Source organism: Gilbertella persicaria (assembly GCF_025201335.1).
Source record: "Gilbertella persicaria strain CBS 190.32 chromosome Unknown B0P05scaffold_6, whole genome shotgun sequence".
Lineage (NCBI taxonomy): Eukaryota > Fungi > Mucoromycota > Mucoromycetes > Mucorales > Choanephoraceae > Gilbertella > Gilbertella persicaria.
Window position 1 is genome coordinate 150,833 of NW_026251967.1, and position 25,993 is coordinate 176,825.

At 36.9% G+C, this 25,993-nt stretch overlaps 10 protein-coding genes across 10 annotated transcripts; 8 read left to right on the top strand and 2 right to left on the bottom strand.

Annotated features, from left to right (window-relative positions):
• Positions 1-256: 256 nt before the first annotated feature.
• Positions 257-2,979, top strand: B0P05DRAFT_504449 (70 kDa heat shock protein 3). Its single transcript, XM_051575490.1, has 5 exons — positions 257-480; positions 546-567; positions 624-1,039; positions 1,248-2,461; positions 2,509-2,979. Exons 1-5 carry the CDS (start codon positions 462-464, stop codon positions 2,794-2,796), a joined length of 1,959 nt encoding a protein of 652 aa, XP_051438042.1. The 5' UTR covers positions 257-461; the 3' UTR covers positions 2,797-2,979.
• Positions 2,980-3,884: 905 nt separating this feature from the next.
• On the top strand, positions 3,885-5,152 carry B0P05DRAFT_528071 (NADP-dependent oxidoreductase domain-containing protein). The gene is made up of 5 exons (XM_051576613.1): positions 3,885-3,996; positions 4,049-4,178; positions 4,227-4,653; positions 4,710-4,921; positions 4,967-5,152. The coding sequence occupies exons 1-5, from the start codon at positions 3,971-3,973 to the stop codon at positions 5,102-5,104; spliced, it is 933 nt and encodes a 310-aa protein (XP_051438043.1). The 5' UTR covers positions 3,885-3,970; the 3' UTR covers positions 5,105-5,152.
• B0P05DRAFT_528076 (uncharacterized protein) lies at positions 5,153-7,607 on the bottom strand. Its single transcript, XM_051576614.1, has 11 exons — positions 7,311-7,607; positions 7,208-7,255; positions 6,975-7,088; positions 6,784-6,932; positions 6,573-6,740; positions 6,459-6,527; positions 6,357-6,414; positions 6,125-6,308; positions 5,931-6,074; positions 5,388-5,885; positions 5,153-5,332 (listed from the first exon to the last, which is right to left on the bottom strand). The coding sequence occupies exons 2-11, from the start codon at positions 7,216-7,218 to the stop codon at positions 5,186-5,188; spliced, it is 1,542 nt and encodes a 513-aa protein (XP_051438044.1). The 5' UTR covers positions 7,219-7,255; positions 7,311-7,607; the 3' UTR covers positions 5,153-5,185.
• On the top strand, positions 7,274-7,570 carry B0P05DRAFT_584067 (uncharacterized protein; the record flags this gene model as incomplete). The annotated part of the gene is made up of 2 exons (XM_051582309.1): positions 7,274-7,388; positions 7,446-7,570. The coding sequence occupies 2 exons, from the start codon at positions 7,274-7,276 to the stop codon at positions 7,568-7,570; spliced, it is 240 nt and encodes a 79-aa protein (XP_051438045.1).
• B0P05DRAFT_602193 (SPOC like C-terminal domain-containing protein) lies at positions 7,598-10,532 on the top strand. Its single transcript, XM_051583263.1, has 17 exons — positions 7,598-7,791; positions 7,834-8,013; positions 8,074-8,176; positions 8,218-8,308; positions 8,351-8,453; positions 8,498-8,581; positions 8,623-8,801; positions 8,845-8,947; positions 8,994-9,108; positions 9,171-9,259; positions 9,313-9,441; positions 9,488-9,599; positions 9,644-9,737; positions 9,782-9,911; positions 9,974-10,060; positions 10,118-10,204; positions 10,252-10,532. The coding sequence occupies exons 1-17, from the start codon at positions 7,729-7,731 to the stop codon at positions 10,363-10,365; spliced, it is 1,863 nt and encodes a 620-aa protein (XP_051438046.1). The 5' UTR covers positions 7,598-7,728; the 3' UTR covers positions 10,366-10,532.
• B0P05DRAFT_528086 (uncharacterized protein) lies at positions 10,524-12,330 on the top strand. The gene has a single exon (XM_051576615.1). It carries the CDS (start codon positions 10,622-10,624, stop codon positions 12,212-12,214), a length of 1,593 nt encoding a protein of 530 aa, XP_051438047.1. The 5' UTR covers positions 10,524-10,621; the 3' UTR covers positions 12,215-12,330.
• A 2,173-nt stretch (positions 12,331-14,503) lies between these two features.
• Positions 14,504-16,138, bottom strand: B0P05DRAFT_634647 (uncharacterized protein). Its single transcript, XM_051583555.1, has 4 exons — positions 15,528-16,138; positions 15,290-15,480; positions 15,065-15,239; positions 14,504-15,015 (listed from the first exon to the last, which is right to left on the bottom strand). Exons 1-4 carry the CDS (start codon positions 15,832-15,834, stop codon positions 14,768-14,770), a joined length of 921 nt encoding a protein of 306 aa, XP_051438048.1. The 5' UTR covers positions 15,835-16,138; the 3' UTR covers positions 14,504-14,767.
• Positions 16,139-18,556: 2,418 nt separating this feature from the next.
• On the top strand, positions 18,557-19,728 carry B0P05DRAFT_528097 (Sucrase/ferredoxin-like-domain-containing protein). The gene is made up of 2 exons (XM_051576616.1): positions 18,557-19,432; positions 19,481-19,728. The coding sequence occupies exons 1-2, from the start codon at positions 18,682-18,684 to the stop codon at positions 19,681-19,683; spliced, it is 954 nt and encodes a 317-aa protein (XP_051438049.1). The 5' UTR covers positions 18,557-18,681; the 3' UTR covers positions 19,684-19,728.
• A 427-nt stretch (positions 19,729-20,155) lies between these two features.
• B0P05DRAFT_528098 (26S proteasome regulatory complex ATPase RPT5) lies at positions 20,156-21,587 on the top strand. Its single transcript, XM_051576617.1, has 3 exons — positions 20,156-20,433; positions 20,480-20,584; positions 20,628-21,587. Exons 1-3 carry the CDS (start codon positions 20,179-20,181, stop codon positions 21,555-21,557), a joined length of 1,290 nt encoding a protein of 429 aa, XP_051438050.1. The 5' UTR covers positions 20,156-20,178; the 3' UTR covers positions 21,558-21,587.
• A 564-nt stretch (positions 21,588-22,151) lies between these two features.
• B0P05DRAFT_627272 (uncharacterized protein) lies at positions 22,152-25,984 on the top strand (the record flags this gene model as incomplete). Its single annotated transcript, XM_051583476.1, has 5 exons — positions 22,152-23,859; positions 23,908-24,579; positions 24,643-24,778; positions 24,936-25,326; positions 25,371-25,984. 5 exons carry the CDS (start codon positions 22,152-22,154, stop codon positions 25,740-25,742), a joined length of 3,279 nt encoding a protein of 1,092 aa, XP_051438051.1. The 3' UTR covers positions 25,743-25,984.
• Positions 25,985-25,993: the final 9 nt, after the last annotated feature.

The window sequence follows — 25,993 nt, forward strand, 5'->3', positions numbered from 1 at the left end:
CATATATAGTCCTTGAGCATAGTAAAGTATATGCAAAAAAAGAAAAAAGATAAGGCAAGCATTACTGCACGTAACACATTTTTTGCGATGACAGGTACCAAGATACTTATGAAAAAGACAACAGCCTATCTCCCATGTGTTCAAATATGTTCAGTCCAATGTTGCAATTAACTATGACAAACTTTGAATAGAATGCATCAATGTTTACGATGACAAGGAAGGGGGAAAGGAAACACAAACAGTCACAATGTTTATTCTGAATTTAGTGCCTGGATCTCCAAAGCGCTTTATTAATTCTACCCAGTAAGAGCGGCCAGAATACCTTTGTAGATTCCACCACTTTCTTTTTCCTTCCACACTTGTCACAAATCAAAGCACGAAATTTTTCAACACTACTTTAGTTGAAAAAAAAGTATTCATTTGTTTTCTTTTCTCTTCTTTTTTATCTTTTATTTATAAAAATGTCTGAAGGAAAGTCTGGTAAGTTTACTGAATTGAGAATGATACATTAGGCTCACATGTACCTTTTTACTATTCTTTCCTAGTTGGTATTGATTTGGGTACTACGTAAGTATACATTGTACGCGTCTGAATGTTCAGGAAACTCACCTTGATGTCATTAGCTACTCTTGTGTTGGTGTCTGGCAAAACGACCGTGTCGAAATTATTGCTAACGACCAAGGTAACCGTACCACTCCCTCTTATGTTGGTTTCACCGACTCTGAACGTCTCATTGGTGATGCTGCCAAGAACCAAGTTGCTATGAACCCCTACAACACCGTTTTCGATGCCAAGCGTTTGATTGGTCGTCGTTTCAACGATGCTGAAGTCCAAGCTGATATGAAGCACTGGCCCTTCAAGGTTATTGAAAAGGAATCCAAGCCCATCATCCAAGTTGAATTCAAGGGTGAAACCAAGACCTTCACTCCTGAAGAAATCTCTGCCATGATCCTTATCAAGATGAAGGAAACTGCTGAAGCTTACCTCGGTGGTAACGTCAAGAACGCTGTCATCACTGTTCCTGCCTATTTCAACGACAGTAAGTTACCAAAAAAAAAAAAAAAAAAAAAAAAAAAAAAAACTTTTATTTACACAAAGAGAGGGAATGTCTATGATTGGCCGAAATAAAATATAGGCTCAAATAGATTGACGGAATACAAGAAAATTTTTTTTTCTTAGTGACATTCCGTCACACCCACTCTTTGTGTGTGCATATCTGTCATTACAGTGAACTTATATTCTTATAGGTCAACGTCAAGCTACCAAAGATGCTGGTTTGATTGCCGGTTTGAACGTTCAACGTATCATCAACGAACCTACTGCCGCCGCTATTGCTTACGGTTTGGACAAGAAGGTTGAAGGTGAACGCAACGTCCTTATCTTCGATTTGGGTGGTGGTACCTTCGATGTTTCTCTCTTGACCATTGAAGATGGTATTTTTGAAGTCAAGGCTACTGCTGGTGATACTCACTTGGGTGGTGAAGATTTCGATAACCGTCTCGTCTCTCACTTCATGCAAGAATTCAAGCGTAAGTTCAAGAAGGACATCTCTGGTAACGCTCGTGCCATGCGTCGTCTCCGTACTGCTTGTGAACGTGCTAAGCGTACCTTGTCTTCTGCTGCTCAAACTACCATCGAAATTGACTCTCTCTTCGAAGGTGTTGACTTCTACACTTCTTTGACTCGTGCTCGTTTCGAAGAATTGAACCAAGATCTCTTCCGTAACACCATGGACCCCGTTGAAAAGGTTCTCCGTGACTCCAAGATTGACAAGGGTTCCGTTCACGATATCGTCCTCGTTGGTGGTTCTACTCGTATCCCCAAGGTCCAAAAGTTGGTCTCTGACTTCTTCAACGGTAAGGAACCCAACAAGTCCATCAACCCTGATGAAGCCGTTGCCTACGGTGCTGCTGTCCAAGCTGCCATTCTCTCTGGTGATACCTCTGAAAAGACTCAAGATCTTCTTCTTTTGGATGTTGCCCCTCTTTCTTTGGGTATTGAAACCGCTGGTGGTGTCATGACTGCTTTGATTAAGCGTAACACTACTGTTCCCACCAAGAAGTCTGAAGTCTTCTCTACCTACGCTGATAACCAACCCGGTGTCTTGATTCAAGTCTTTGAAGGTGAACGTGCCCGTACCAAGGATAACAACATCCTCGGTAAGTTCGAATTGACCGGTATTCCTCCTGCTCCTCGTGGTGTTCCTCAAATCGAAGTCACCTTCGATGTTGATGCTAACGGTATCTTGAACGTCTCTGCTCTCGACAAGACCACTGGTAAGTCCAACAAGATTACCATCACCAACGATAAGGGTCGTCTCTCCAAGGAAGATATCGAACGTATGGTTAACGAAGCCGAAAAGTACAAGGCTGAAGATGAAGAAGCTGCTGCTCGTATCCAAGCCAAGAACGGTCTCGAATCTTACGCTTACAACCTCCGTAACACTCTTCAAGATGAAAAGGTATGGGATGGGAGATTAGATTAAAAAATACTAACTTGATGAAACAGGTTGCCGGTGCTCTCGCCGAAGATGATAAGACTAAGTTGAAGGCTGCCGTTGATTCTGCCATTGAATGGTTGGATGCCAGCCAAGAAGCTTCCAAGGAAGAATATGAATCTAAGCAAAAGGAACTCGAAGAAGTTGCTAACCCCATCATGATGAAGATGTACGGTCAACAACAAGGTGGTGCTCCTGGTGCTGCTCCTGGCGGTTTCCCCGGTGGTGCTGCTCCTGGTGGCTTCCCCGGTGCCAACACTGCTGAAACTGACGGTCCTTCCATCGAAGAAGTTGATTAAATTATTTAACAAAAAAGTACAAGAAATAGACTCGTGTAATAATCATGTAAATTTATAGATAAAAAAATAAATTGTTCCTAATGTTATGATTGTCATAATTATTATTGCTTGTCTGTGTGTTTTATGTTGAAGTCTGAACTTGTATGATGATTAAAGTCAACTTTTCTTTTTTTTTTTTGGCTTTGAAAAAGAAGCAAGGAATTAATTTATTTTACGAGATGCGCATATTTTCCGTACCAAAGCCTTTTTTTTTCCTTGCATGGTCATGTAAAAAAAAAGGTACTTTAATAAAGTTTAGATTATTTAATGGATTAACTATATCTAGTTGAAAAGAGGGAGGGGGGAGCTACTTTGCCAGCTCAATGTCTAATATCCTCTTCATGGCCATTTAAAAAAACAGAATAATGAACAAAGGATCTTGCAGCCTATAATAAATCCTGCATAAAGTTAACCAACTCAACTTTTTTCTTTGGCTTTGTAAATGCATGATTATTATGGTTAGTATATTGTTTGCATACAAAATAAAGAAATCTCAAACATTTGAGTTCTGTATAATCCAACAACCTGAAAATATAGCATGAGTTGGCAGGCTCATCCTATATGGTATTAAACAAATTTATTGAAGCCAAAGTAAATCCTTCTACGTGTGTATTCATTAAATTTGTAGTAATTAAGCTGGCTGTATACCTTTAGGTATGATCCATGACACGATTGAATTGACATTGATCATTACAATGAAGAGGTATCATTAGCTCTAAGGTCAATTATACCTTTGGAATCTGTCTGGACGACCAATAAGACTATAAAAGAACATACAAAAGTTCTACAACATAGCAACAAATAGAATCTTTATGCCCAGAACTTTCATTTTTGAAAGCATTCATACAGGCTAATTTTAATTAAACTCATGATTGAACTTCATGGCTTCTTCATTTGTGTAAAAAGTTTCCCCATCTAGTGTAACGCCGGTATTCTAAAAATTACTTTGTAAATGCATTGATACACGAAAAGCGGAAAAAAAGAGGACCTTTTTTTTATTCAATACGGAAAATAAAAAACTCTCCGTTAGATGATGATTGCATAATCCGAAAAAAAAAGTGATATAAAACTGGACCTTTTTTTTCTCCTATCCGTTTTTGCTTCTCTCTTCTTTACATATATCCAAGAAACAAAAATGGTTTGCACAAAGACTTTTGAATTGTAAAGTACTAGAATTTCAAAAAAAAAAAAATAAGAGGCTAACACTTCATAGAAACAACGGTAACAAGATCCCAGCTATCGGTTTAGGTACTTGGCAAAGTTCTGAAGAAAACGATACTGTCTACAAGGCCATCAAGACTGCCATTGCTGCTGGTTACCGTCATATTGATACTGCTATGATGGTAAGCGACACATAAAAATATTGAGTGACATGCTTACCTTCCAACTAGTACGGTAATGAAGTCGAAGTTGGTCGCGGTATTCGCGATGGTCTCAAGGAAAGCGGATTAAAGCGTGAAGACATCTTTGTCACCACCAAGTTGGCTACCATTGATGCTCGTCCCACCCATGTTCCTCAAGGTTTCGAAGAATCTCTTAAGCGATTGGATATTGGTTACATTGATCTTTACATGATGCACTGGCCTATTGCCATGAACCCCGCCACTCGTCAACTTGTCCCTCTTAAACCTGATGGTTCTCGTGATATTGATGAAGAATTACAGGGTAAATTCGAGTTAACTTGGGGAGCTATGGAAAAGTTATTGGATACTGGTAAAGTCAAGAACATTGGTGTTGCCAACTTCTCTATCCCTAACCTCGAACGTCTCTTGAAGACTGCCAAGGTCGTTCCTGCTGTCAACCAAATCGAACTTCATCGTAAGTAACAAAAAATAATCCTTTTAAATTATCGTAACTCAATTTTATGGCATTAGCTTACTTGCCTCAAAACAAGTTGGTTGATTACTGTACTTCTAAGGGTATTCATTGTACTGCTTATTCTCCTTTGGGTTCTTCTCAATCCACTTTGCTTCAAGACGAGACCCTCAACAAGATTGCCAAGGCTCATGACAAATCTGTTGCTCAAATCTTGATCTCTTGGGGTGTTACACGTACCAGCGTCTTGCCCAAGAGTGTTAACCCTGAAGTAAGTATCACATCATCATGTATATCATTAACGTTGTCTTTGTAGCGTATCAAGGCTAATATCGATGTTGTGACATTAAATGATGAAGAAATTCAAGCCATTAACAATATTTCCAAGACTACTACCAAGCGTTTTGTTAGACCTGCTTGGGGTGTTCCTGTCTTTGATGAAGACTTTGAATAATTTATTATATATAATCCCTTTTCTTTCTTTTCTGTGTACATTATGCATTTATTTCAATTAAAAAAAAATTTTTTTTTTGTATTAATAAGAACAAGGTAAATGAGGACTGATCATTGACATAGTATTATTCTTGAGTGTAAATGCTTTCCAGTAAGACGGAATATGCAAGTTTCTCAAATGAGCAGGGACTTGATCTTGTAAATCTTCGTCTGTGTGCTTGATCAATTTCTACAAAAAAAGCGCATGTATGTCAGAAAACCTTACTATTTAACTTTGATCTTACCTTGGGAATTTTGCCTTGATTCTTGGTAAACAAGCCTTCTTCAAATGATTCGCGCCAAATGATAGGCACAATATAAGCATCTCGAGAGCCAGGCACCAATGGTTCAGTGACAAAACAATTCTTTTTATCGATATGGGCTTCACGTTCATCCAGGTTACCCATACTGATCAAATAAGGATCCAATCCTTCAGAAGCACCAAACTTGTTTTCAGAGACCACAATGTGCCATCCCCAAGGAGAAATAGGAACAGAACTGTTCCAGATAGGAGGACGGATAGTATTGTTGAAACGAGCTGTGTAGAAATCAAAAAAGGTGACACCATCATAAAGCCATCCTCTTTGCTCTTCAGGAACAGGAGCCACATCTTCACCCAAGAAATGATAGAAAAAGTTCTTGTGGACAATCATGTTGCTTACTTGAAGGTAGTCAGCATGAGCAGCAGCGTACATCATTAAGCCCATGTTAGCGAGGTAGTTCGAGATAAAGTATCCGTCCACCTAACACACATTAATATCCACTGTGAACCATGATGATGAACTTACAGCAGAAGTGAAACGAACAGCACCACCAAAATCACCTATTTGCCAACCAGCAAAAAAGTTTTGGTAGACATAGGTTTGGTTACTTCCTACAACACTAATTGCATGATCTTGTGCAATGTATTTTGTATCAGGGAATGTAGCATTCTACAGATAAGTGAGGATAGATACTATAGATCTTATCTTTGCTGTCTTACCAGAATGTTTTCTTTAATGGTAATATCGTTTGAAGCATAGAGTTGCACACCAGATGAAAGATAGCCCTGTTCATCAGCCAAGTTACGACCAAGACACTGATGAATAAATTTGAGGTTTTTAAGTGGTTTTTCTAATTGTTGACTAATGACTGGATCTAGGCTATTGATTGCACGCAAGTCCATACTAATAAAGTATTAAAGGCAATCCATAAAATGAAAATTATGATTTTACCCAAAAATATTGTTGGAAACAACACTGTTCTTTTGTGTCTGGAACAAAATACCAGAATCTGATTTGTATGAGTATAGGTAAGATATAAAGCAATAGACTCACTTGTAGTATCATAAGTGGGGTTTCTTTGAGTAGCTACATGGGCTTCATCACGTAAAAAGATATTGCCATCTAACAAAAAGATGAGCATATTTAAACAAACAAAAATGTACATACTAATATGTAATCTTCTACCGTATTCAGAAATAACAGAACCTCGTCCACCATTCATGAATACGTTGCTTAGAACAGCACTTTCATCCTCATGAGTGCTTGAATTGACTACTACATTAACATTTTCAAATACGATATCTTGAATAGACCAAGCCAAGTTTTCCTTTTGGACTAGTAAGATGTTCAATAAAATGTCATTTGATTATTCTATTACCTTCAATAGAAGCAGTTGTGTTCTTGTCTTGAACAGCTAGAATGGTAGGCTGGCCAGAATATCCTCTTAAAGAGACACCTTCCTTTAACACAATAGGTCTTGCAGGATCCATGATAAAGATACCAGGCTCTAGATAGACTACAGGTTGTCTATTCACCATGAATAACTATTTAGACCTTGGATTTACTCACTCTGATGCACTTGCTTGATCAATCATATTTTGAAGTTGATCAGTGAACACAACTTCGTCTTTGTAATACTTGACATCCTCATCGTAACACACCAATTCAGTGGCCTGTGCCAAACTGACAATGACAGCAATAGAATAAGCAATACTAGAAAACTTCATAATAATAATGAAATGACAATAGAAAAAGGCCTTTTTATAGCTTTCTCTTGTAATTTCAACTTGAGCATTGCTTACATTTTTCTCATAAAATAACACGATGAAATTAAAATAGCTTACTGCTTTCTTTACAATTTTTTTTCAATGTCGTCTTCACAATATTTGATACCAAAAGACCCACCTTCTTATGAATCTATTTATCATACACTGCCACCGCAAACTTCTTTAGAGACACAAGAAAGTCGGCTATCAAAAGCTAGTTTTGCTATACGACGATTCTTTCGTCGTCATTCACCTTTTTTGCAAACAATCACAGCTGCTGTGTTTGTAGCAGCAACAGTATCAGCCACTGTCATGTTGTTACTATGGCAACTTCAAAACCTAGCATCACCTCCAGAGGTAGATGATCCTTGGCTTGACTTGGAATTTGCTACATCTTAATACCCTGTTTCTATTTTGTACAAAAAAAAAAAAAAAATTGATGCTATTGTTGTCAGAGAGCAAGTGAGTGAAGAGATAAAGTGGGGAAAAAAAAGCATCTCTTTCACTCTCTTTTATTTTCTTTCTTTCTTCTTTTTCTCTTGTTGTTTATAATAAACATGTCATATTATAATAACTCAATTAACTTTGAAGACGATGATGAATATACTGAAAAAGAATCTGTAAGATCGAGTGACATGGACATGTCATTAACGCGTTTGTAGACCGAGTATAATTTAAAGGAATGTACTCTTTATGCTATTGATTGCAGATCTTCCATGTTTGTTAAAGATGAAGCAGGCAATACTCCTTTTCAAGTTGCTTTAGAAAGTATTCGTTCTAAATTGTTAGATACGCTCTATACTCGACCCAATGATCAAGTAGGCATTGTTTTGTTTAGCACAGTAAAGTGAATACTCTCCTCTTTCCTTTCGTTCTTTATTGCTTACATGTATATTCTATAGAGAGAGAACAAGAATATGACCAATAAGGATCATATCTATATACTTCAAACATTAGACATTCCTGATGCTTCTCGTATTAAAGAGCTTGATTTATTGATTGAAGGTACTTGAGCTGTACAAAGCCATGTTATTTATCTGTTATAGATTTGTCATTGGTCAAACAACACTATGGTTCAACTGATGATATATTTCCATTCAGTGATTTCTTTTGGGTGTGTGCAGATATTATGTCAAGGTAAAGAAGAAGAGGGAATATGCATGTTGCTTATATACATAGCACACCTAAATTTGCTACCAAACGTATCATTTTAATCACAGACAATGATGATCCAACAGGACAAAATCCAGTTTACAGAAAGACAGCATTACAAAGAGCCAAAGTAAGATGTGAATAAATCAACTCATCATTCTCAATCATGAATAGGATTTAAATCAAGTGGGTGTTGAACATGTCTTGTTTGGTTTAGATCAATCAGAACATGTATTTGACAAGACGTTGTTCTACAGAGTAAGTCTTGTTTGATTTGACTTGTATATCAATCATGTTAGGATATTGTGAATTTTGATGATACTACTCTGACTGAAGATGACTTTGAATATAAGCTGTTATCTTCTACTGGTAAATTAAAAGATTTGTTTGAAAAGATCAAGACTTTTCAGACAACTACACGATCCGAATTCCGTATTCCTTTTCATATTGCACCTCATCTTACGATTGGCATTAAAGGGTAAGCATATCAAACAAAACACATGCATTGAGTCAAGAAATAGGTTTAATATGGTAGTGGAAAAGAAAGTAGAACAGCCAAAATATTTTTATACAAGTGGAGAACAATCAAAAGAAGTGAAAGCAACTACACGTTGGCGTTGTGTGGTAAGTTCATGGTTAATCTGGTAGCTGATCTGAAAATCAATGGTAGGACACAAATGAATTCTTGACTCCGACTGATATAAAAAAATCGTATGGCTATGGTGGTGAAAAGATTGTATTTTCAGAAGAAGATGTGGCTCAAATCAAGACAGTCAATGAACCAGGTAAAAAAGGGAGAGAGAGAAAAAAAAAGAAAAAAGACATTATATTTATAGCCTTTTTATAGGCTTAGTTGTATTAGGGTTTAGAGGACAAGAGGCTTTGAAATCATATCATCAAATCTCTCATCCTTACTTTATCTATCCCGATGAATCCGTAATGTATTCCGATAAATTACGAACAAAAAAAAAATTAACTTTTCAGAATAGCAATACAAGGAAAGTAAGAATGTCTTTTGTTTGTTATTGAAAACCTTATGTCAAAAGAAGCAACTGGCTATTTGTTCTCTTGTCAGAAAAACCAATGCTTTACCAGGAATGGTGGCACTTTTACCACAAGTAAAAACAATAAAAAATGATTCATTCACTAATCATTTTATATTAGCAAGAAACACTGGATAAAAATGGCAACCAGATTGATCCTCCTGGATTTCAACTGATTGTTTTGCCATATGCTGAAGAGATTCGTAGTGTTCCACCTTATAATATAGCTGAAGGTAACACATCTCGAGTCATATTGCAAACAAATTTATCATAATAGATTATGAAAATGGTGTTGAAAAGGCAAAGATATTGATTGAAAAGCTCAAGATTACAGAGGGATATAAGCCAATGAAATACCCTAATCCATGCAAGTATATTTATATATATATATATATATATATATATATATGGGTAGTTTGTGTTATACTTATATGTCACATCTAGTCCTTCAAAACCATAAGTATATGATTCAACATATTGCACTTGAAAATGTATCTGAAAAGCCAGCAGACAAGACATTGCCCAACTATCAGTTTATAGAATCAGTAATGTTATCTTTGCTTGTGTTACATTTTCTTCCTTAAGGGTCTAATCGCCACATTTTTAGGAACTTTCGGATGATATTAAAGATTTTAAACAAGCTGTTGGTCTGGACTTGATCTCAGCATGTTTAGATAATCATGCTAAGCGGAAAGTAAAAAGTTTTTTTTTTTTTTTTTTGTTTTACGTATTGATACGATTTATTATCTAGGATGAAGGAGAACAAAATACTCGTACAAAGCGTATAAAGTCTGATATGACTATATTTGACTATTGGGAATCCAACACCTTAGCCAGTGTATGTATCTAGCAATTATAAAAAAAAGAATGCTTATGTGATGTTAGGTTACAAATCCTTCTTTAAAAGAGTTCCTTGTCTCTGTTGGCATTCAACCTAAAAAACTCAAGGCAGATTTAGTTGAGCAAGTGAACGAATATTTCCGCAGTAAACAAAAATAAATGATAGCATTATCTCGTTGGCATATCTTTTTATCTGGGTGATCTACACGCTAAAAAATTTTTTTAAGCCAGTCAATACATCCAAATTTAAGCACGCAGCACGCAATGATCATTTTTAATATAGAAAAAAAATTTTTTTTATTTATACAGAATTAGATTACGTTTGGATCCGAAACACATTCAGCGACTATATAAAGTCAGACCTTTTTCTTGATTTTTTTACTTTTTTTTTTCTGTAATTCCATAATAATCTATCATGCCACATTTAAAAGCTTCCAACAAGGAAGATGCAACTATTTCATTGATTCTCGATCCTTCTTTTACAGGCGTCATTCGAGGTGTAGCACACGATGAATCAGAAGGCTGCACAGTGAAAGGCAGTTGTATTGTTCAAGTCAACAAGCCAATCAAAGTCAGACGTTTTCTTATTTGGCTTGAAGGACGATGCAAAGTTACCCTGAAGGGCACCACTTATGGATACAGCGTCTCTAATACAGAAACAAATGAAAGTCGTACTATTTATTCTAAAGATCAACATTTTATTGGTGATGATGGTTTGACACATACCTTGACACCTGGACAATATGTTTACCCATTCAGCTTTGATTTACCCCCCAGCCTTCCCGCAAGTTTCCGTGGCAAGCGAGGCTATGTGCGATACAGACTTCAAGCTGCTATCTATCGTCCCATGTTTGCTAGTGATATCCATGCCTCTCGTGATATTCCTATCAAGCGCTGTCTCTTGAACGATGAGACACCTATGGCTGAATTGCGTGAAACATACGAAGGCAGGCAACATACCAACAAACTCCATTATACAGCTACAGCTCCCAGTATTGCTTACCGGGAAGGCGGTTTGATCCGTCTTAATATCAACATGAAATTACTTCGACCAGAGACACAGTCTGTCAGAACAGTAACTTGTGCTTTAAGAGAACGAGTCCAGTACAGAACAACAGATGGTAATGCCAACACAATCAGCAGCAAGACAGACAATCTCTTTCCTCTTGGCTACAGTACTTTTTACCCAAATCAATCACCCGATTATGATCCTAAAGAAACAGCAGATTACAATGCTTTGTTCCGCTTGTGTCCCCGTGTCAATGCAGATCTGAACAGTCGCCTGATGAAGGTGACACATGCTCTTGTGGTCAACATCATGGTGGAGGACAAGGCAGATGATGCTGAAGATGAATCAGCTTATGAAACAGATGCTACTGAGTCCGAATGGGCTTCTGAAGACGACCATCAACAAACTGTACACAGCACAAGATCAATAGATTCAAAGCATCATTACAATGAAAGCCCCAACACAACACCACCTGCCTCTACACCTGGTTCTCCTGTCTTATCTCGGTCTTCCTCTGCCTCTTCCTTGGCCTCTATCTTTTCTATTGCTCGCTCTCATCCCAATTCCCCCAACAACCATCACAATGGTGAAGACTATTTGGCTGCTGGTATGACTTCTATTCCTGCTATCAAGAGTTCTCGTCGCAAATCTCATCGTCACAAGGACACTCATGGACCTCGTCTAACTCTCTGTTCCATGGAAGTTCCCTTGGTTGTCACTTCTCGTGAACACACATGGAATGATAAGCCCACTATCAACTCACCACCTGCTTATGATGCAGTGGAAGAACCTCCCAGTTACAACTCTGCCCTTGAAAACCTGCCTCGTGCGCCTATTTATGATCATGATGATCCTTCCCCTTGTCCCTCCGAACCTTCCACTCCTCCTAATGAAGAAGTTGCTGGGCCCAGCCGACCTTCACTCTCATCTCATCATCGACATTCTTTTACTGATATTGCTGCCAAGGTTTTCTCTAAGGCTGGAATGACTCATTCTTAACTTATTTGAATTTACATCATGATTGTACATATGCATTTTATTTTTATATATATATATATATATACATACATACTTATAGACTTATATTCATACATTTCTAATAAAATCATTCATATCTCTTTATTTTTTTAACCTTGCATAAATTATATTGTCAAATTTAGAATTAAAATCACGTCTTTACTCTGTATTGATAAACATCATGTTTAGATAAGCAACTCTTCCTTCAATGATGACGTTTACAACAAGTCAAGTGCATTGGCATCAATTTACTAAAATAAGTTTAACTTTTTGTCATACATACGCAATTTTTGAGAAGAATAAAAAAGATGATTTGCTTTCTAAATTCTGCTTGAGATGTGCTTTTTTTAATAAAAATTTCATGTCATACTTTCTGACTTGAGTATAGTTTGTTTCATGCAAGTCGAATAAACTAGGCTATGGCAGGTATAGCAATGATCTACATTCATTTAATCTTGTTAAAATATCAAACAATGTATGCTGATTTATTTGGTTGCTTTAGCTATCAATTGAATTTGACTTGATGTTAGAAGACTACGATTAATTAACGAATCTACTTTATAACACTTGAGGCTTTTATCAAATGAATGCTTCATGTTTTTTTTTTTTTTTTTTTTTTTTTTTTTTTTTTTAGTTTGAAACGATAAAAATAGTTATCAAGCTATTAGCACTGTTGACATGAAATTTCTATTTTTTGCTGCCTCAGACAATCGAAAAGTCTTTTTTTTTTGTGTGTATCAGAAATGCTTATCAAGAAATCATGAAGCCAAGCATTCTAAATAAAAACACATTGACATTTTAAGAATAAGCTAAAAAAAGGAAACTTATTTCTTTTTTCAGATCAAGTGCCTTATCTTCCTAATATAGACGCAATCAAGGCTGTGTTTGCGTTTGCTTATATTGATAGTCATCGCCGTTGTGTGATAATTAGCTGTTCTTTTCATATAATCGCACTCAAAAACGTTTGGTAGTTTTAAAAGATTTCATAAAACAAAAAAAAAATTACATGCTTTCCATCCTTGAGTAAGCCCTCCAAAGCATGATACAACAGTATTCTAAGCCCTGTAGAATAACAGCTAAGGCTATTTATTAGTACAATATACTTGGTGTGGCCACCTTCGGCGTCAATCACAGCTTGGCATGCTTTGGATCAAGCGTGCTGCATATTTCTTGTCGGAGTACAACTTTCCAATGCCTTGATCATCCTCTTTAGTTAATATCTGTCATTAGTTTATCTCTCTTCTATTCTCCGCTCTTTACCATTATCTAATGTAAATAACAATATAACTGTCCTGTAAACTGCTTCCTCTGCTCGGTTTCCAGAATTCAATTTTTGCTTAAATAAAGTGTATATTGGCTTATTCAACAATGATTATTGATATACATCATGTGACAAAACAATTGCTATCAATTTTTGCTCTGTTCGTAGTTGCTTTTATTATATACACACGTTTATAGTGGCAAATGATTTGAGACAAACACGGTATAACTCTGCTTTTTTGATATGTGTTTATAACACCAGGAACTTCATGATATGTATTTTCGCTGACAATAAGTCTATTATGAAGTACCCCAAGATGTCAACTGGACCTCTTTATTTATTTTTTCGTGATATGGAAATACAACCATGCTTTTCTATGGATATTCTAGTTGTTGGAAGTATACGTTTTATTGTACGGCATGACATTGGACACAAAACAGACCAAAAAAAAACCCATACTGTAAACCATTGACAATTGTAAAAACAAGGACGTCTGGATCTTTGCACTGGCTAATACATAACGATCGTACTTGAATTCTAGAAGCAAACTTATATTGGCACTAGAGAGTATATGGTTCTTCTTTTTTTAATAAACTAGTAACAGTGCTGTGCTGTCAAACTTTCGTCATGGACACAATATATTTCCTTTTAACCTTTTAATCTTGACTCTTTGTATTAGTATGAATAGATAAACAGGGAGCCTTGATATCTTTTAATAATCAAGATAAACATACAGACACTTTTACTGAATGAACGACAAATGTTGTTATTAAACTGCAGATAAATCACGTGCCAGGCACACTTTTTTGATTCTAAGTAATATTGAATTCATCTGAGATTATTTGAGGATTCCGACATGCCAAGCCGTTGATTTTTATCACTGAGGAACACAATATGCATGGATCGACAGGTTCTATTTATGCATAACGTATTTCATTATGACTTATTTGTGTTTGACCTCTCCCTTTTAGTTATTTACACAAGCATTTGCTGCTAGACTATCCGCGATGTTTAAAGTTAAAATTACACTTTATTAAAGTATTAGATGCCCCATTTAGGCTGTTTATTATTATTGTAGGCTAAAGAAAAAGAGAAAAGAACTTTTCTTTTCTATATAAAATAAGATGGATATGAAATAATTAAATAAGATAGTAAAAGAAAAGGAGAGAAATAAGGGGGAAAATGTTTGAATTATGATTGAGGTACTTTAAAAAATGATTAGTCTATGTACAACAACAAAATGATCTAATTTGTGTCTCTCTTTTTCTCTCTTTTTAAAGGGTTTTCAGTTTATCACTGAGTGTGGCATTTTCAATGGTGTCTGCATCATGGGCTTGACGGGCCATCACTTTATGGTCATCACGGAGAGCTTTGTCGTATTGTTCATCTGTTGGTTGACGGTGAGAACCACCAACTCTGTCCCAGAAAGTAAAGTATTGACCATAATTGTAGTTGAAATAGACATGGTGAACAAAATGATGTGCACTGGTATTGATGATTTCGGAATGAGAAATAAATTCACCTAAGAGATAGTTTAGCCTATATTCCTCGAATACAATGTAATGCCTTACCATCATGAATCATGACTGTCCAAAAGTTAACAAAGCAAAACATAAAGAGATATTGGAACTTGTGCATAGGAATCAAGAATGCATACATGTGGTAAGGAAGTGATTGAATGTAACCGTCAAAGGGATTGAAGGCATGAGAGGCAAAAGGTGTAGGGATAATCCATTTATGATGAAGCTATAAACATTTTTTAGTCCATACGTTTGAGCATTTTCATTGAACCCTACCTTGTGCAAATATTTATAAACAGAAGGGTGATGCATCCAACGATGGAACCAATAAATACCGCAATCTGTAAAAAATAAAAATACAGGGACAGAAATGACGATGTATGCCCATTCAGACAAAGACTTGGGCATACCACCATACAACATGGATTTTCCAAACACTTCACCCAAGAACCATGGCAAGGTAAGCACTGAATTCAATGTGAGTTACAATAGATATTAAAAACACTAAACTTACAGGTCATCCAGGGAATAGCGTTTGTGGCACATTCAATTTCCATACGAACTTGGTTCTTGAGAAACTTGGGATGGTTTTTATATGAATGATCGAAAACAAAATAATATGAAAGAGTGGCAGTAACAAAATACAATATCCAGCCGAAAAAGGAAGTGATAAGAAAAAGGGAAAGGGACGCACGCCATACATCATCGCGAGGCCAGGAAGAAATCAGTTTGCCTGCAACATGTCTTGTATATGAAGGAAATAATTTGGCATAAAGGCCATCAAACAGGTATTCATCGCAATAGTACAGTACAGTATCCATTTTTCTTGAGTACTTTTTTTTTCTTAGAAAAAAAGAAAGAAAGAAAAACTATAAGAAAAAAAAATTCTATAAATTTGTACCCTTTTTTTTAAGAGCAGACAGAAAGCAGGTTCCTATTGAACTCGGGGATTTCTGTGTGTCAGTCCGCCCTTACTTAATACTTTATACCGTATACCTAATTGTGTACTTAATATTCATCAGACCACAATTATTCACTATCTCTATAAATATTACATGTGTATAAAGAAAAAAGGCACATAGAAGAGAATAAATGATCTGACATATATTCCTCATTTGGTATCTGTCTTTCTTAGCCCTGAATCTTCGAGTCATAAGCTTATCTGATCATTGTTTTGTCAATAATAGAGTATCAACCTTTTTTTCATTGGTTATAAACAGTGTGGCTTTGCTTTTGTAACTAAAGTCAATGTTTTCGAAACTTTATACATTTTATTGGATTAATTATGTGTCAGTTTGTTTACCCATATGTTAATGTGTCACTTGATGATAAATAAACAATGCAGTGTGCCTGAATTCAGTTGTCAACCTGAAAGTAAATTATTTAAAGGAAAACTCGGGAATAGTTGATTTGTTTTCTTGGTGGGATGACAAACTTATTTGCATGAATTGCATATTGTCAATTCATAAATTAAGATTAGAGCTGCGTATTTAAGATCGTGCTAGGATAATAATTTAAGCAGAATAATTCTTTTTTGCGCACAGCTCCTAAGAAACAACGTCAACATGGATACGAATGATATAAGAAACCTGAATAGTTATACATTGCCGCCATAGCTAGACGACAAACAAAGCAACGGCACAGCGATAATCAACATTAAAATATACAGGCTAATTGATCTCTCTTTTGTTGCCAAACTTAGGAGATATCCAACACATCTTTAAATGTTTCACAATGTCACTTGTAAGTCCACTTTATTTAATCGAATATTTTGCTTTTTTAAAAAAACGTTATCGATGCACTGCACACTAGAAATGTTATTGCTATCTCACATTTTCTTTTATTAAACACTTAGTCCACTCCAAATGAATGTCTATTCTTGCATATATAAATTGATTTTGAAAGAGTTATAGTCGTAAGGTTTACTTTAATTGTTTTCGACCCAAGTGTCATCGATTTCTATAATCATGCAGAGAATATTATATCTATTGAAATCAATACAGCTTCTCTATCAAAAAAGTGTGCAACACCTCTTGCTGCATTGCTCCAACCAAAAGATAAGAGGGAAAATACTAAAAGAGTGGATGAATACACAGAATAGTACGGCTATACAACGGTGGCATAAAACCTATCTTTCCACGCACAAATAATTTAAACAGTGTCTATTATCATATGTGGTCCCTTTATAATTGATTTGAACCAAAAGAAGCAATTTGAAAAAAAAAAGGGTCAAAATGACCATTCGACCAAAGGGTATGGCCCGTGAAAATTGCTCGTTTGATAACTCTTGATCTTCTTTTGGTCGCTACAAGACGAAAAGTAGAGCTATTGACAAGCTTCAGTATTCAAAATGTGCGTCAGGAGCTCTAGTTTTTGGTGAGCGTGCTTGTTTGATAGTTGGACTACAAAAATGATGAGATATGTGTGAAAAACCTCATAACCATTTCTGCATACCTACTCGATATCTTAGTAGCAGGCTTGCTGTGCTCTTTGTATCAACAGACTTAGAAGGCAAAGATCTACAGCTTTTTTGTCACTACACCAAAGCCGAATAACTGCGTCATTATGCTGTTCTCCGCAAAAGCTCCATTTTTGTTGCCTTCCATTCTCAATCTCCGCACTCTGCCCTATGTTCATTTGCTCCCACATTTACATTATAAGATGTCTATGTTTTTATTTTCCTATGTTCTTTGGCAATCAAAATAGCATAATATGCTTTTAAAAGCCCATAGATAGTACATTTTACATGCCATCTAGAGCAAAGACGGTCAAGACACAGCTAAGACAAGCCTATCTTTGATGGACCATTACTCGACAACCAGACTACCAAAATGGCTTCTCTTTTTATTTAAGACATGTCCTTTCGAGTCAGGGAATTGAATGGTGTCATTGGTTTGGCTTCTAGATGACATTTATTTCTTGACCGATGGGGGATCCACGGAGGTTCGTGAAGATGAAAAAAAAAAACTCGATTAAGAGCTTTTTTTTTTTTTTTTTGGAATGACCCCAAGTAGGTCTGATCCAGCCAAAATGAGGTACTACTGTCTCTAGATACTTCTAATAAAAAGAAAATGAGTTTATTAAGATGAGAAATGCGACTCAATTTGAGCATCGTCTTCAAATATGCATTCAAAGCTCATCACACACTGCAATCAGTATAAAAGAGGTCCATTTCGGTAAACATTAGATAGTAAAAGGGTAATTGTCTATGCATCATTCAATATGCAAAGTATTTGGAAGATGTACTATACTTTTCACTTACAAGTTGTGACTTGCTTATTTAGAATAAAGTAGGGATATACTTTATAGCTTTTTGAAAAGATGCTAGCAGCCATACCATCAGAACATATACGCCATCTATTTACTTCTTTTGATTCTATAATGTACCTGATCATTCAAAATGCAAACCAGAATAAAACGGAATGTTTCCCGTATATATTATTTTTAAATGCCCGTCGTCTAGTATTCATTGTCGCACATAAAAGAAAATAGAGAAGTGAGTACATAAACAACTCGCTTATCAGATCCATGTTTAATTATGTCTTGTGTCCAGGCTTCATTGCATCCCCTTAGTTTTTCACACTCTCCAAAATAAAAAAAAAAAAATCGGAAAAATATTTATCTGATCCTTTTTTTTTCTTTCTTTCACTTTTTTGTCATTATCCATTATGTCATCTTTGCTCAAGACGATTAGTGATTTCATTATAGGCAGCGAGCCTTCTACACCCATCACAGAAACACCTACACAAACCAAAGAACCTCAAGTTGAGATAGATCAGATCCCACCACGCGATGTACTTGTCGAAAAGGATTGCAACACTTGTACAGAAGAGTGCGAAGAGCACCAACAGTACCCTTCTTACTTGGATCTCGACACAAAGTCACCTTTACTTGGCTCTATGTCTCCTTATGGTCGTCACTTCATGATAAGTACTGCCCAATGTGATTGGCCCGAGCGTATCGAGGAAGACTATGGCACACTGGCTGCTAATCTACAGGCTTTATTGGTAGCCAATCCTATGCCATGGCGTACGTTTGTCACCAACACATCATTGATTGCCACACATTCAACCAGTGTGCGTTGTGGCCTCGATGTGATTATCTTACCTGAAAATATCGTGGTAGGCAATGTTACACCAGACGATGCTGAATTACTGTACGAAGTGTTTGTCAAGTTACCCCTAAGCAATGATCCCATTGACATTGAGTCTACATTTAAGCAGTACGACTTAAAAGAAATGGCTGTCTATCCTAATCCCTATGAGAGCATGATTTTGATCTGTTCACATCGAAAGAGAGACAAGCGCTGTGGTGTTACTGCTCCTTATCTCAATCGAGAATTTGACCATGTATTACGAGATATGGATATTCATGATGGAGAAGGTGGTACATCTGTATTTATGGTCAGTCATGTTGGAGGTGAGTGCAACAAGGGATGTGTGTGTATGCTTAGTGTGGTTTTTATAGGTCACAAATTTGCAGGCAATATTATTTGTTACATCAATAAGGGCAGAGCAGGCATTTGGTATGGACGTGTCAAACCATGTCATTGTCGTGCTATTGTAGAAGAGACTATTGTTAAAGGAAAGGTGATCAAAGAATTGTATAGAGGTTCTATGAACCATAGTTTTGGTCAAGATACTGCTAAATGTAACAGAATCAAATGGTAAAATAAATGTATATTTCTGAATCTAGTCTATGATTCGTTAACCAGCGCTTATGTGTAATTAAAATATGAGTATCATACAGACTTGATTCGCTGTCTCAAAAAGGCATTTTGATACTCCTTTTCTATCATTGCAAACAGAACAACAGCTTATGTTTCTGTAAACAAATAGCTGTTGATGAATACTCAAACACCATGAGCGAAAACACTCAAATAAATCAATCATCAAGGCTTTTTATACATTTATTTAATAGATCATAATTCTTTCTAGTTGCTTAGAAAGTTTTCCAAAATAGAATTGCATCTTTCAGTCAATGAGTTCATTGACCAGTGCTGTCAAAGAGCATGAAATGGAGTTCAAAAATGAGCACATTCTGATTTGTCGAGAAAGAGCGACGTCACGTTTTGCTACGATAGGCGCGTTGTCCATATTACGCGGAAAGTTTTACTCGTACGTAATGCTCCTCTTCTTTACTTTTTTTTTTTATTTCAATAAGCAATGACTACATTAGAAGATAAATCCTTGTGGGAGGCTCAAAACAATGACGATGATATTGGACAAGATATTATTCGTCTATCACCTGAAGAAGTGACAAACAGAACTCGCTTATTAGAGAATGATATCAAGGTCATGAAGTCTGAAATCGTTCGTCTTCAACACGAACAAGCTGCCATGAAGGAACGAATCAAAGACAATAAAGAAAAGATCAAGATGAACAAGCAACTTCCTTACCTTGTTGGTAACGTTGTTGAGGTAATGTTAAACAAGTCAGTCGCGTGTGTATTTATCTGTTGTATAGTTACTCGATGTTGAACCTGATGAAGAAGATAGTGAAGGCGCCAATGTTGATTTGGACGGACAGATTAAAGGAAAGTGTGCAGTCATCAAGACATCCACAAGACAGGTAAGAAAAAAACAAGATACATTTGTATTCTTATACTCTCTAGACTATATTTCTGCCGTTGATTGGTTTGGTTGATGCAAGTGAACTAAAGCCAGGAGATTTGATTGGTGTGAATAAAGACAGTTACCTTGTCTTGGATAAATTACCAGCAGAATATGACTCTCGTGTCAAAGCCATGGAGGTAGATGAAAAGCCCACTGAAGACTACAACGATATTGGTGGATTAGACAAGCAAATTGAAGAATTAGTAGAAGCTGTTGTCTTGCCCATGACACATGCTGACAGATTTAAAAACTTGGGCATCAAACCTCCTAAGGGTGTGTTGATGTATGGTCCTCCTGGTACAGGTAAAACTTTGTTAGCCAGAGCCTGTGCTGCCCAAACCAACTCTACATATCTCAAACTTGCTGGTCCTCAATTGGTGCAGATGTTTATTGGTGATGGTGCTAAACTTGTGCGTGATGCCTTTGAATTAGCCAAAGAGAAATCACCCGCTATTATCTTTATTGATGAATTGGATGCTATTGGTACAAAGCGTTTTGATTCTGAAAAGTCTGGTGATCGTGAAGTACAACGTACCATGTTGGAATTACTGAATCAGTTGGATGGTTTCTCTTCTGATGATCGTATCAAGGTCATTGCTGCTACAAACCGTATTGATATTCTGGATCCTGCTTTATTGCGTTCAGGTCGTTTAGATCGTAAGATTGAATTCCCATTGCCCAATGAGGAAGCAAGAGCCCGTATCATTCAGATTCACTCTAGAAAGATGAATGTGAGCAAAGATGTCAATTTTGATGAATTGTCTCGCTGTTGTGATGAGTTTAATGGTGCTCAATGTAAGGCTGTCTGTGTTGAAAGTGGTATGCTTGCCTTGCGTCGTGGAGCAGTGGAGATCACACATGAAGACTTTATGGAAGCTATTCAAGAAGTACAAGCCAAGAAGAAGATGACATTACAATACTATGCTTAAATAAACAATATGATTGGAACAAGATTGAAACTCACTTTTTTAAATAATAATAATTAAATTTATTTTCTTCCTTTCTTTCTTCTTTCTTCTTTGTAGGATGGAAATAAATCAAACAAGGTACATATACAGGAACGTTGAGACAAGTCACTAAATTAGGTTGCTAGGATTGCTGATCCAGCAGTAACCATAGAAACCAGACAGCCTCGTCGATTACAGAATATGTTTGATTTGGGTGATTCGGAAGGAGAAGAAGATGACGATGATGAAAAAACAGCAGTCGCACCACCCAAAAAAACAAAGAATGCTGTCCAATTCCCTGAACAAATCGAACAACGCTTTTATCATCAAGAACCAAAACCTCCTGTCGAGGAGGAAGAAGAAGAAGAGGAACCACCTGCGCTTTCTCGAAAAGAAAAAGTACTAAAATACCTTCATGTCAAGTTTCCGAGTCGAATTGTCCGACGTGTACTGAAATGTACTATCGCCTATTTCATTTCTGCTTTGTTTAGTTTGATTCTGCCCTTGGGTCATGCTCTTGGTCCTGCACCCTTTTTGGCTACTACAGGCATGCTGTTCAGTCACCCAGGACGCAGTATGGGTGCTCAATTTGATGCTACAGTCACTGCTGTATTGGGTGTAGTGGCTGCTGTTCTTTATGCATTTGCAGGCATAGCTGCCGCTGTTGCTTACAATGTACGCCATCCAGACACATTTCTTACAGGTCGTACACTGAATGCGATCTTTTTATTTGTCGGCATTTTCGGTGCACAAATGTTACGTCAAGTGTATCCCAAGTTTCATTTCTTTTCATTGCAGTTCATGATCATACAGATTTTTAGTATGACACGTGGTGTCGATTATTTTTCTGTGCCTTTTGAGTTACCACTGCATTATGGCATACCCCTTATTATTGGTCATGGTATCTCATTAATGGTCAATTTAGTGATTTGGCCAGAAACAGCGGTGGATGGTCTAGGCAGAGCGTTGAAAGAAACCATTACCAGTAGTCGAGACATGCTCCATATGATCACAAAGCAATTCTTTTTAGATCCTCAGTCAGAAACTGTTGCTGAATCTGTGGTGGATGAAGCTGCTGCCAAGATGCGTCGTGGTATGACCAAAGTCAAGTCGGCTTATCGTGAAGCCAAGTATGAAATGTCCTATGCGTTTGTTCGGCCACAACAGCTGGGACATATCCGAAAATCACTCGACAGACTCACCAAGCATCTCAGCATTCTAGGCGGATGTCTCAAGACAGAGCGAGAATTATTTGAAAGTGCGATCGAAGCATTGCAAGCAGAAATGAGGGACCTAGACAGCGATAATGAAGATGGAGAATCAACCCATGGATACCACAGTGACCATGAAGATACCCGCACATCTTTAGGGAGACATTCATATAGTGAAGAGGATCTAAACTTACTTCGTACTGCACTACGTGCCACAAACGATTTTGTCAATAACAACAAACATCCCAGTCCAAAAACATCACGCCCTAATTCTAGAGCCAATTCTCGTCCTAGTTCGCGTCCTGTTTCTGCACATAATTCAGAAGACGATGAAGACTACACTGAACAGAATCAGCGTTCTGTTTCTTCATTAAAGTCCTTTTTGAGTTTACCGAAATTATCGATACCAAAACCTAAACCACCTAAAAAGTCAAAGAAACAGACAGAATATAACCATCGTCATTTACTCTTGACTTACTTAGAAAGTCTTCGAGATCCATTGATGGATTTATCGTTGGATTGTGCAAGTGCACTTGAATGCGTCTGTGATAGTCTTGCTACTGAATTGGACATGGATTCTGATGACGATATTTCAATCCGAAAGACATGGAAATCATTTCTTCGACATATTTTTAAAGTGGGGAAAAAAGAAGTGGACGTCCAAGACGATTATCGAAAATCATTTGAACTCCACAAGGGCAGTGACAAATGTAATTGTTCACAAACCATTCGATTGGCCATTGTCCAATTTGATAAAGCAGAACGAGAACGTATGCATGCCTTGTACGAAATCAATAAGAACCGCATTGGCTGTCAAGCGCTTGATTTGGGCATGCGACAAGAACTGTTTCTGGTTTTTTTCTTTATCTTTACGATGCGTGAAGTGGCCAATGAGTTGCAGGAAATGACCATGCATATGGACGAACTTCGGTTGTATGCCAGAAAAGCAAGCTTCAATGGCAAAAAGAAACGCAAGCATCTTTATTTTCCAGTACTAAATCAGAAAATGTGGCAAAAATGGGCCAAAGGCAACAACCACCAAAGCACCCGTGACAAGGGTGGACCTGCTTTTAGTAAGTTCAATATAGATGTTGTTATTGTCTAGACTAACTCTAATTTAGGTGTTTTGACAACACATATACCAACGGATGAACCTAAAAAATCAGAAGCTGAAGATGAATACCTTTTAACCAAAATCCAAACAAATGGCAGTTTAATGCGAACCAAAAGTAGAAGAGAATCTGTTGTTGCTCAAAAAACACTTTCACGTACAGAAACTAATGCTGATGATGATCTTAGTTCTCCTATCATGCTACGGCATCGATCTAAACAACAACAACAACAACAACAACAACAGCAACACAATAATGGCAGTACACATGATGTTCGTATTGAAGTGCCTCAAAACTATATAGAAACAGATCAACAATCTACAAAAGAAGAAACAAAAAGAGAAAAAGCGCCATTTTTATTACGTCTTCGGTATTCTGTATGGTTTCGTCTACAGTATTTTGGTCGATATGAATTTAAATTTGCCCTAAAGATGGCGACTGCTGTTCTTGTATTGACTTTGCCTGCTTTTATACCTTCTTCTTCATCCTGGTACTTTAATGTCAGAGGACAATGGGCACCTATGACTGTCATTGCTATTATGAACCCAACGAGTGGCGGTACATTACAAGCTAGTTTTTGGCGTATTGTAGGTACTTTGGTCGGCGCATTTGTTGGTTGGGCAGCATTAGCAGCCGATGCAGGAAGTCCATATTTATTGGGGTTGTTTGCTGTATTATTAGGTATAGTTACTATTGTATCTTTTTTTACTTATTTTTTCCCTCCCTTTTTTTTTTTTTTTCAAGCACTTCCATTCTTTTATATTCATTTAGCTAGCACATTTAATAAGGTCGGTATTGTATGCTTAACTACATATGAGGTGGTTGCTCTAAGTAGATATGCTATGCCTCCTGCTGGTGAAACAGTATCTGATACTGTGTGGTAAGATGCTTCTTTTTTTTTTTCGTTTATAATAGGGCTAACGTGCATTGACGGATAGGAAGCGAACTATCACATTGATTGTAGGCATCTGTGTCGCCTTACTTCTAAATTCGTAAGTAACAGACATAAATATAATATTCATTAACCATGTCTGTAGTCTCGTATGGCCATTTGTTGCCCGACATATGGTACGCAAATCTATTGCAGCCTGTATGGGACATTTGGAAGATTATTATACCTTTATTATGGGCACTTATCTATACCATGACCCACAAACAATACCCAGTGATGCTGAAATTACACGAGGCATTAAAATGGAAAGCAAGATCCAATCTGCCATTGATGCTTGTTCTGTCTTGCTAGAACTGACTGACAATGAACCTCGATTCCGTGGTCCTTTTCCTAAACTGTTTTACAAGGAAATGATTGTCTCTATGCGGAATTTGTTGGACCGTCTGCTGAGTATTCGCATTGCTTTGTTACAGATGCCTATGGTTGTCAAACATGACATTTGTGAAAAAACGTATCATATGGATAGAAGAGATATGGTAAAATGATGATTTGTCAGAAGGAAGCTAACAATGGAGAATAGATTGCGTCCATCTTGCTCTGCTTTCATACTTTATCGACTTCATTAAGGTCTAAGACGCCTTTACCTGTCTATATGCCATCTGCTCGAGCTATACGTAAAAAGCTAATGGAACATCGTCGTTCAGATGCCAAAAAGACCAACTGGATCAAGTTTAGAAATCTGACATGGTTTGCTATGGCTTGTTCTTCCGAAGAAATGATCGATGAGCTCGAATACCTGACAAAGCTCATACGTTATATTGTGGGTGAAAGTGAACATGCTGACTTGGCAAAGCGAATTGATGATTTTGTGAACCTTCAAGAGGATGGTGGTAATGGACTTACTGTTGTCACTACTGTTTCGGATGATCCTGTCGAACCTGAATTTCGCTAAACTAGGAAGGGGGTAAGCCATGATTCCTTGCTTTTCCTTTTTTTGATCTTGGACCGAATTATCTCATGATTGCTTTTAATAAAGAAAGCTAAAACGTTCTTTTCTTCAGTCTTTATTTGGTTGCACATTTCTCAAGAACTACTCGAGGAGATAGTACTAAGAAAATAAACTCACACACATCTGCATGCATTAGCGGTCACTTGGCTGAATTTTAAACGTATAAGAAAAAAAAAGAGTTGAGCGTTTTAAAT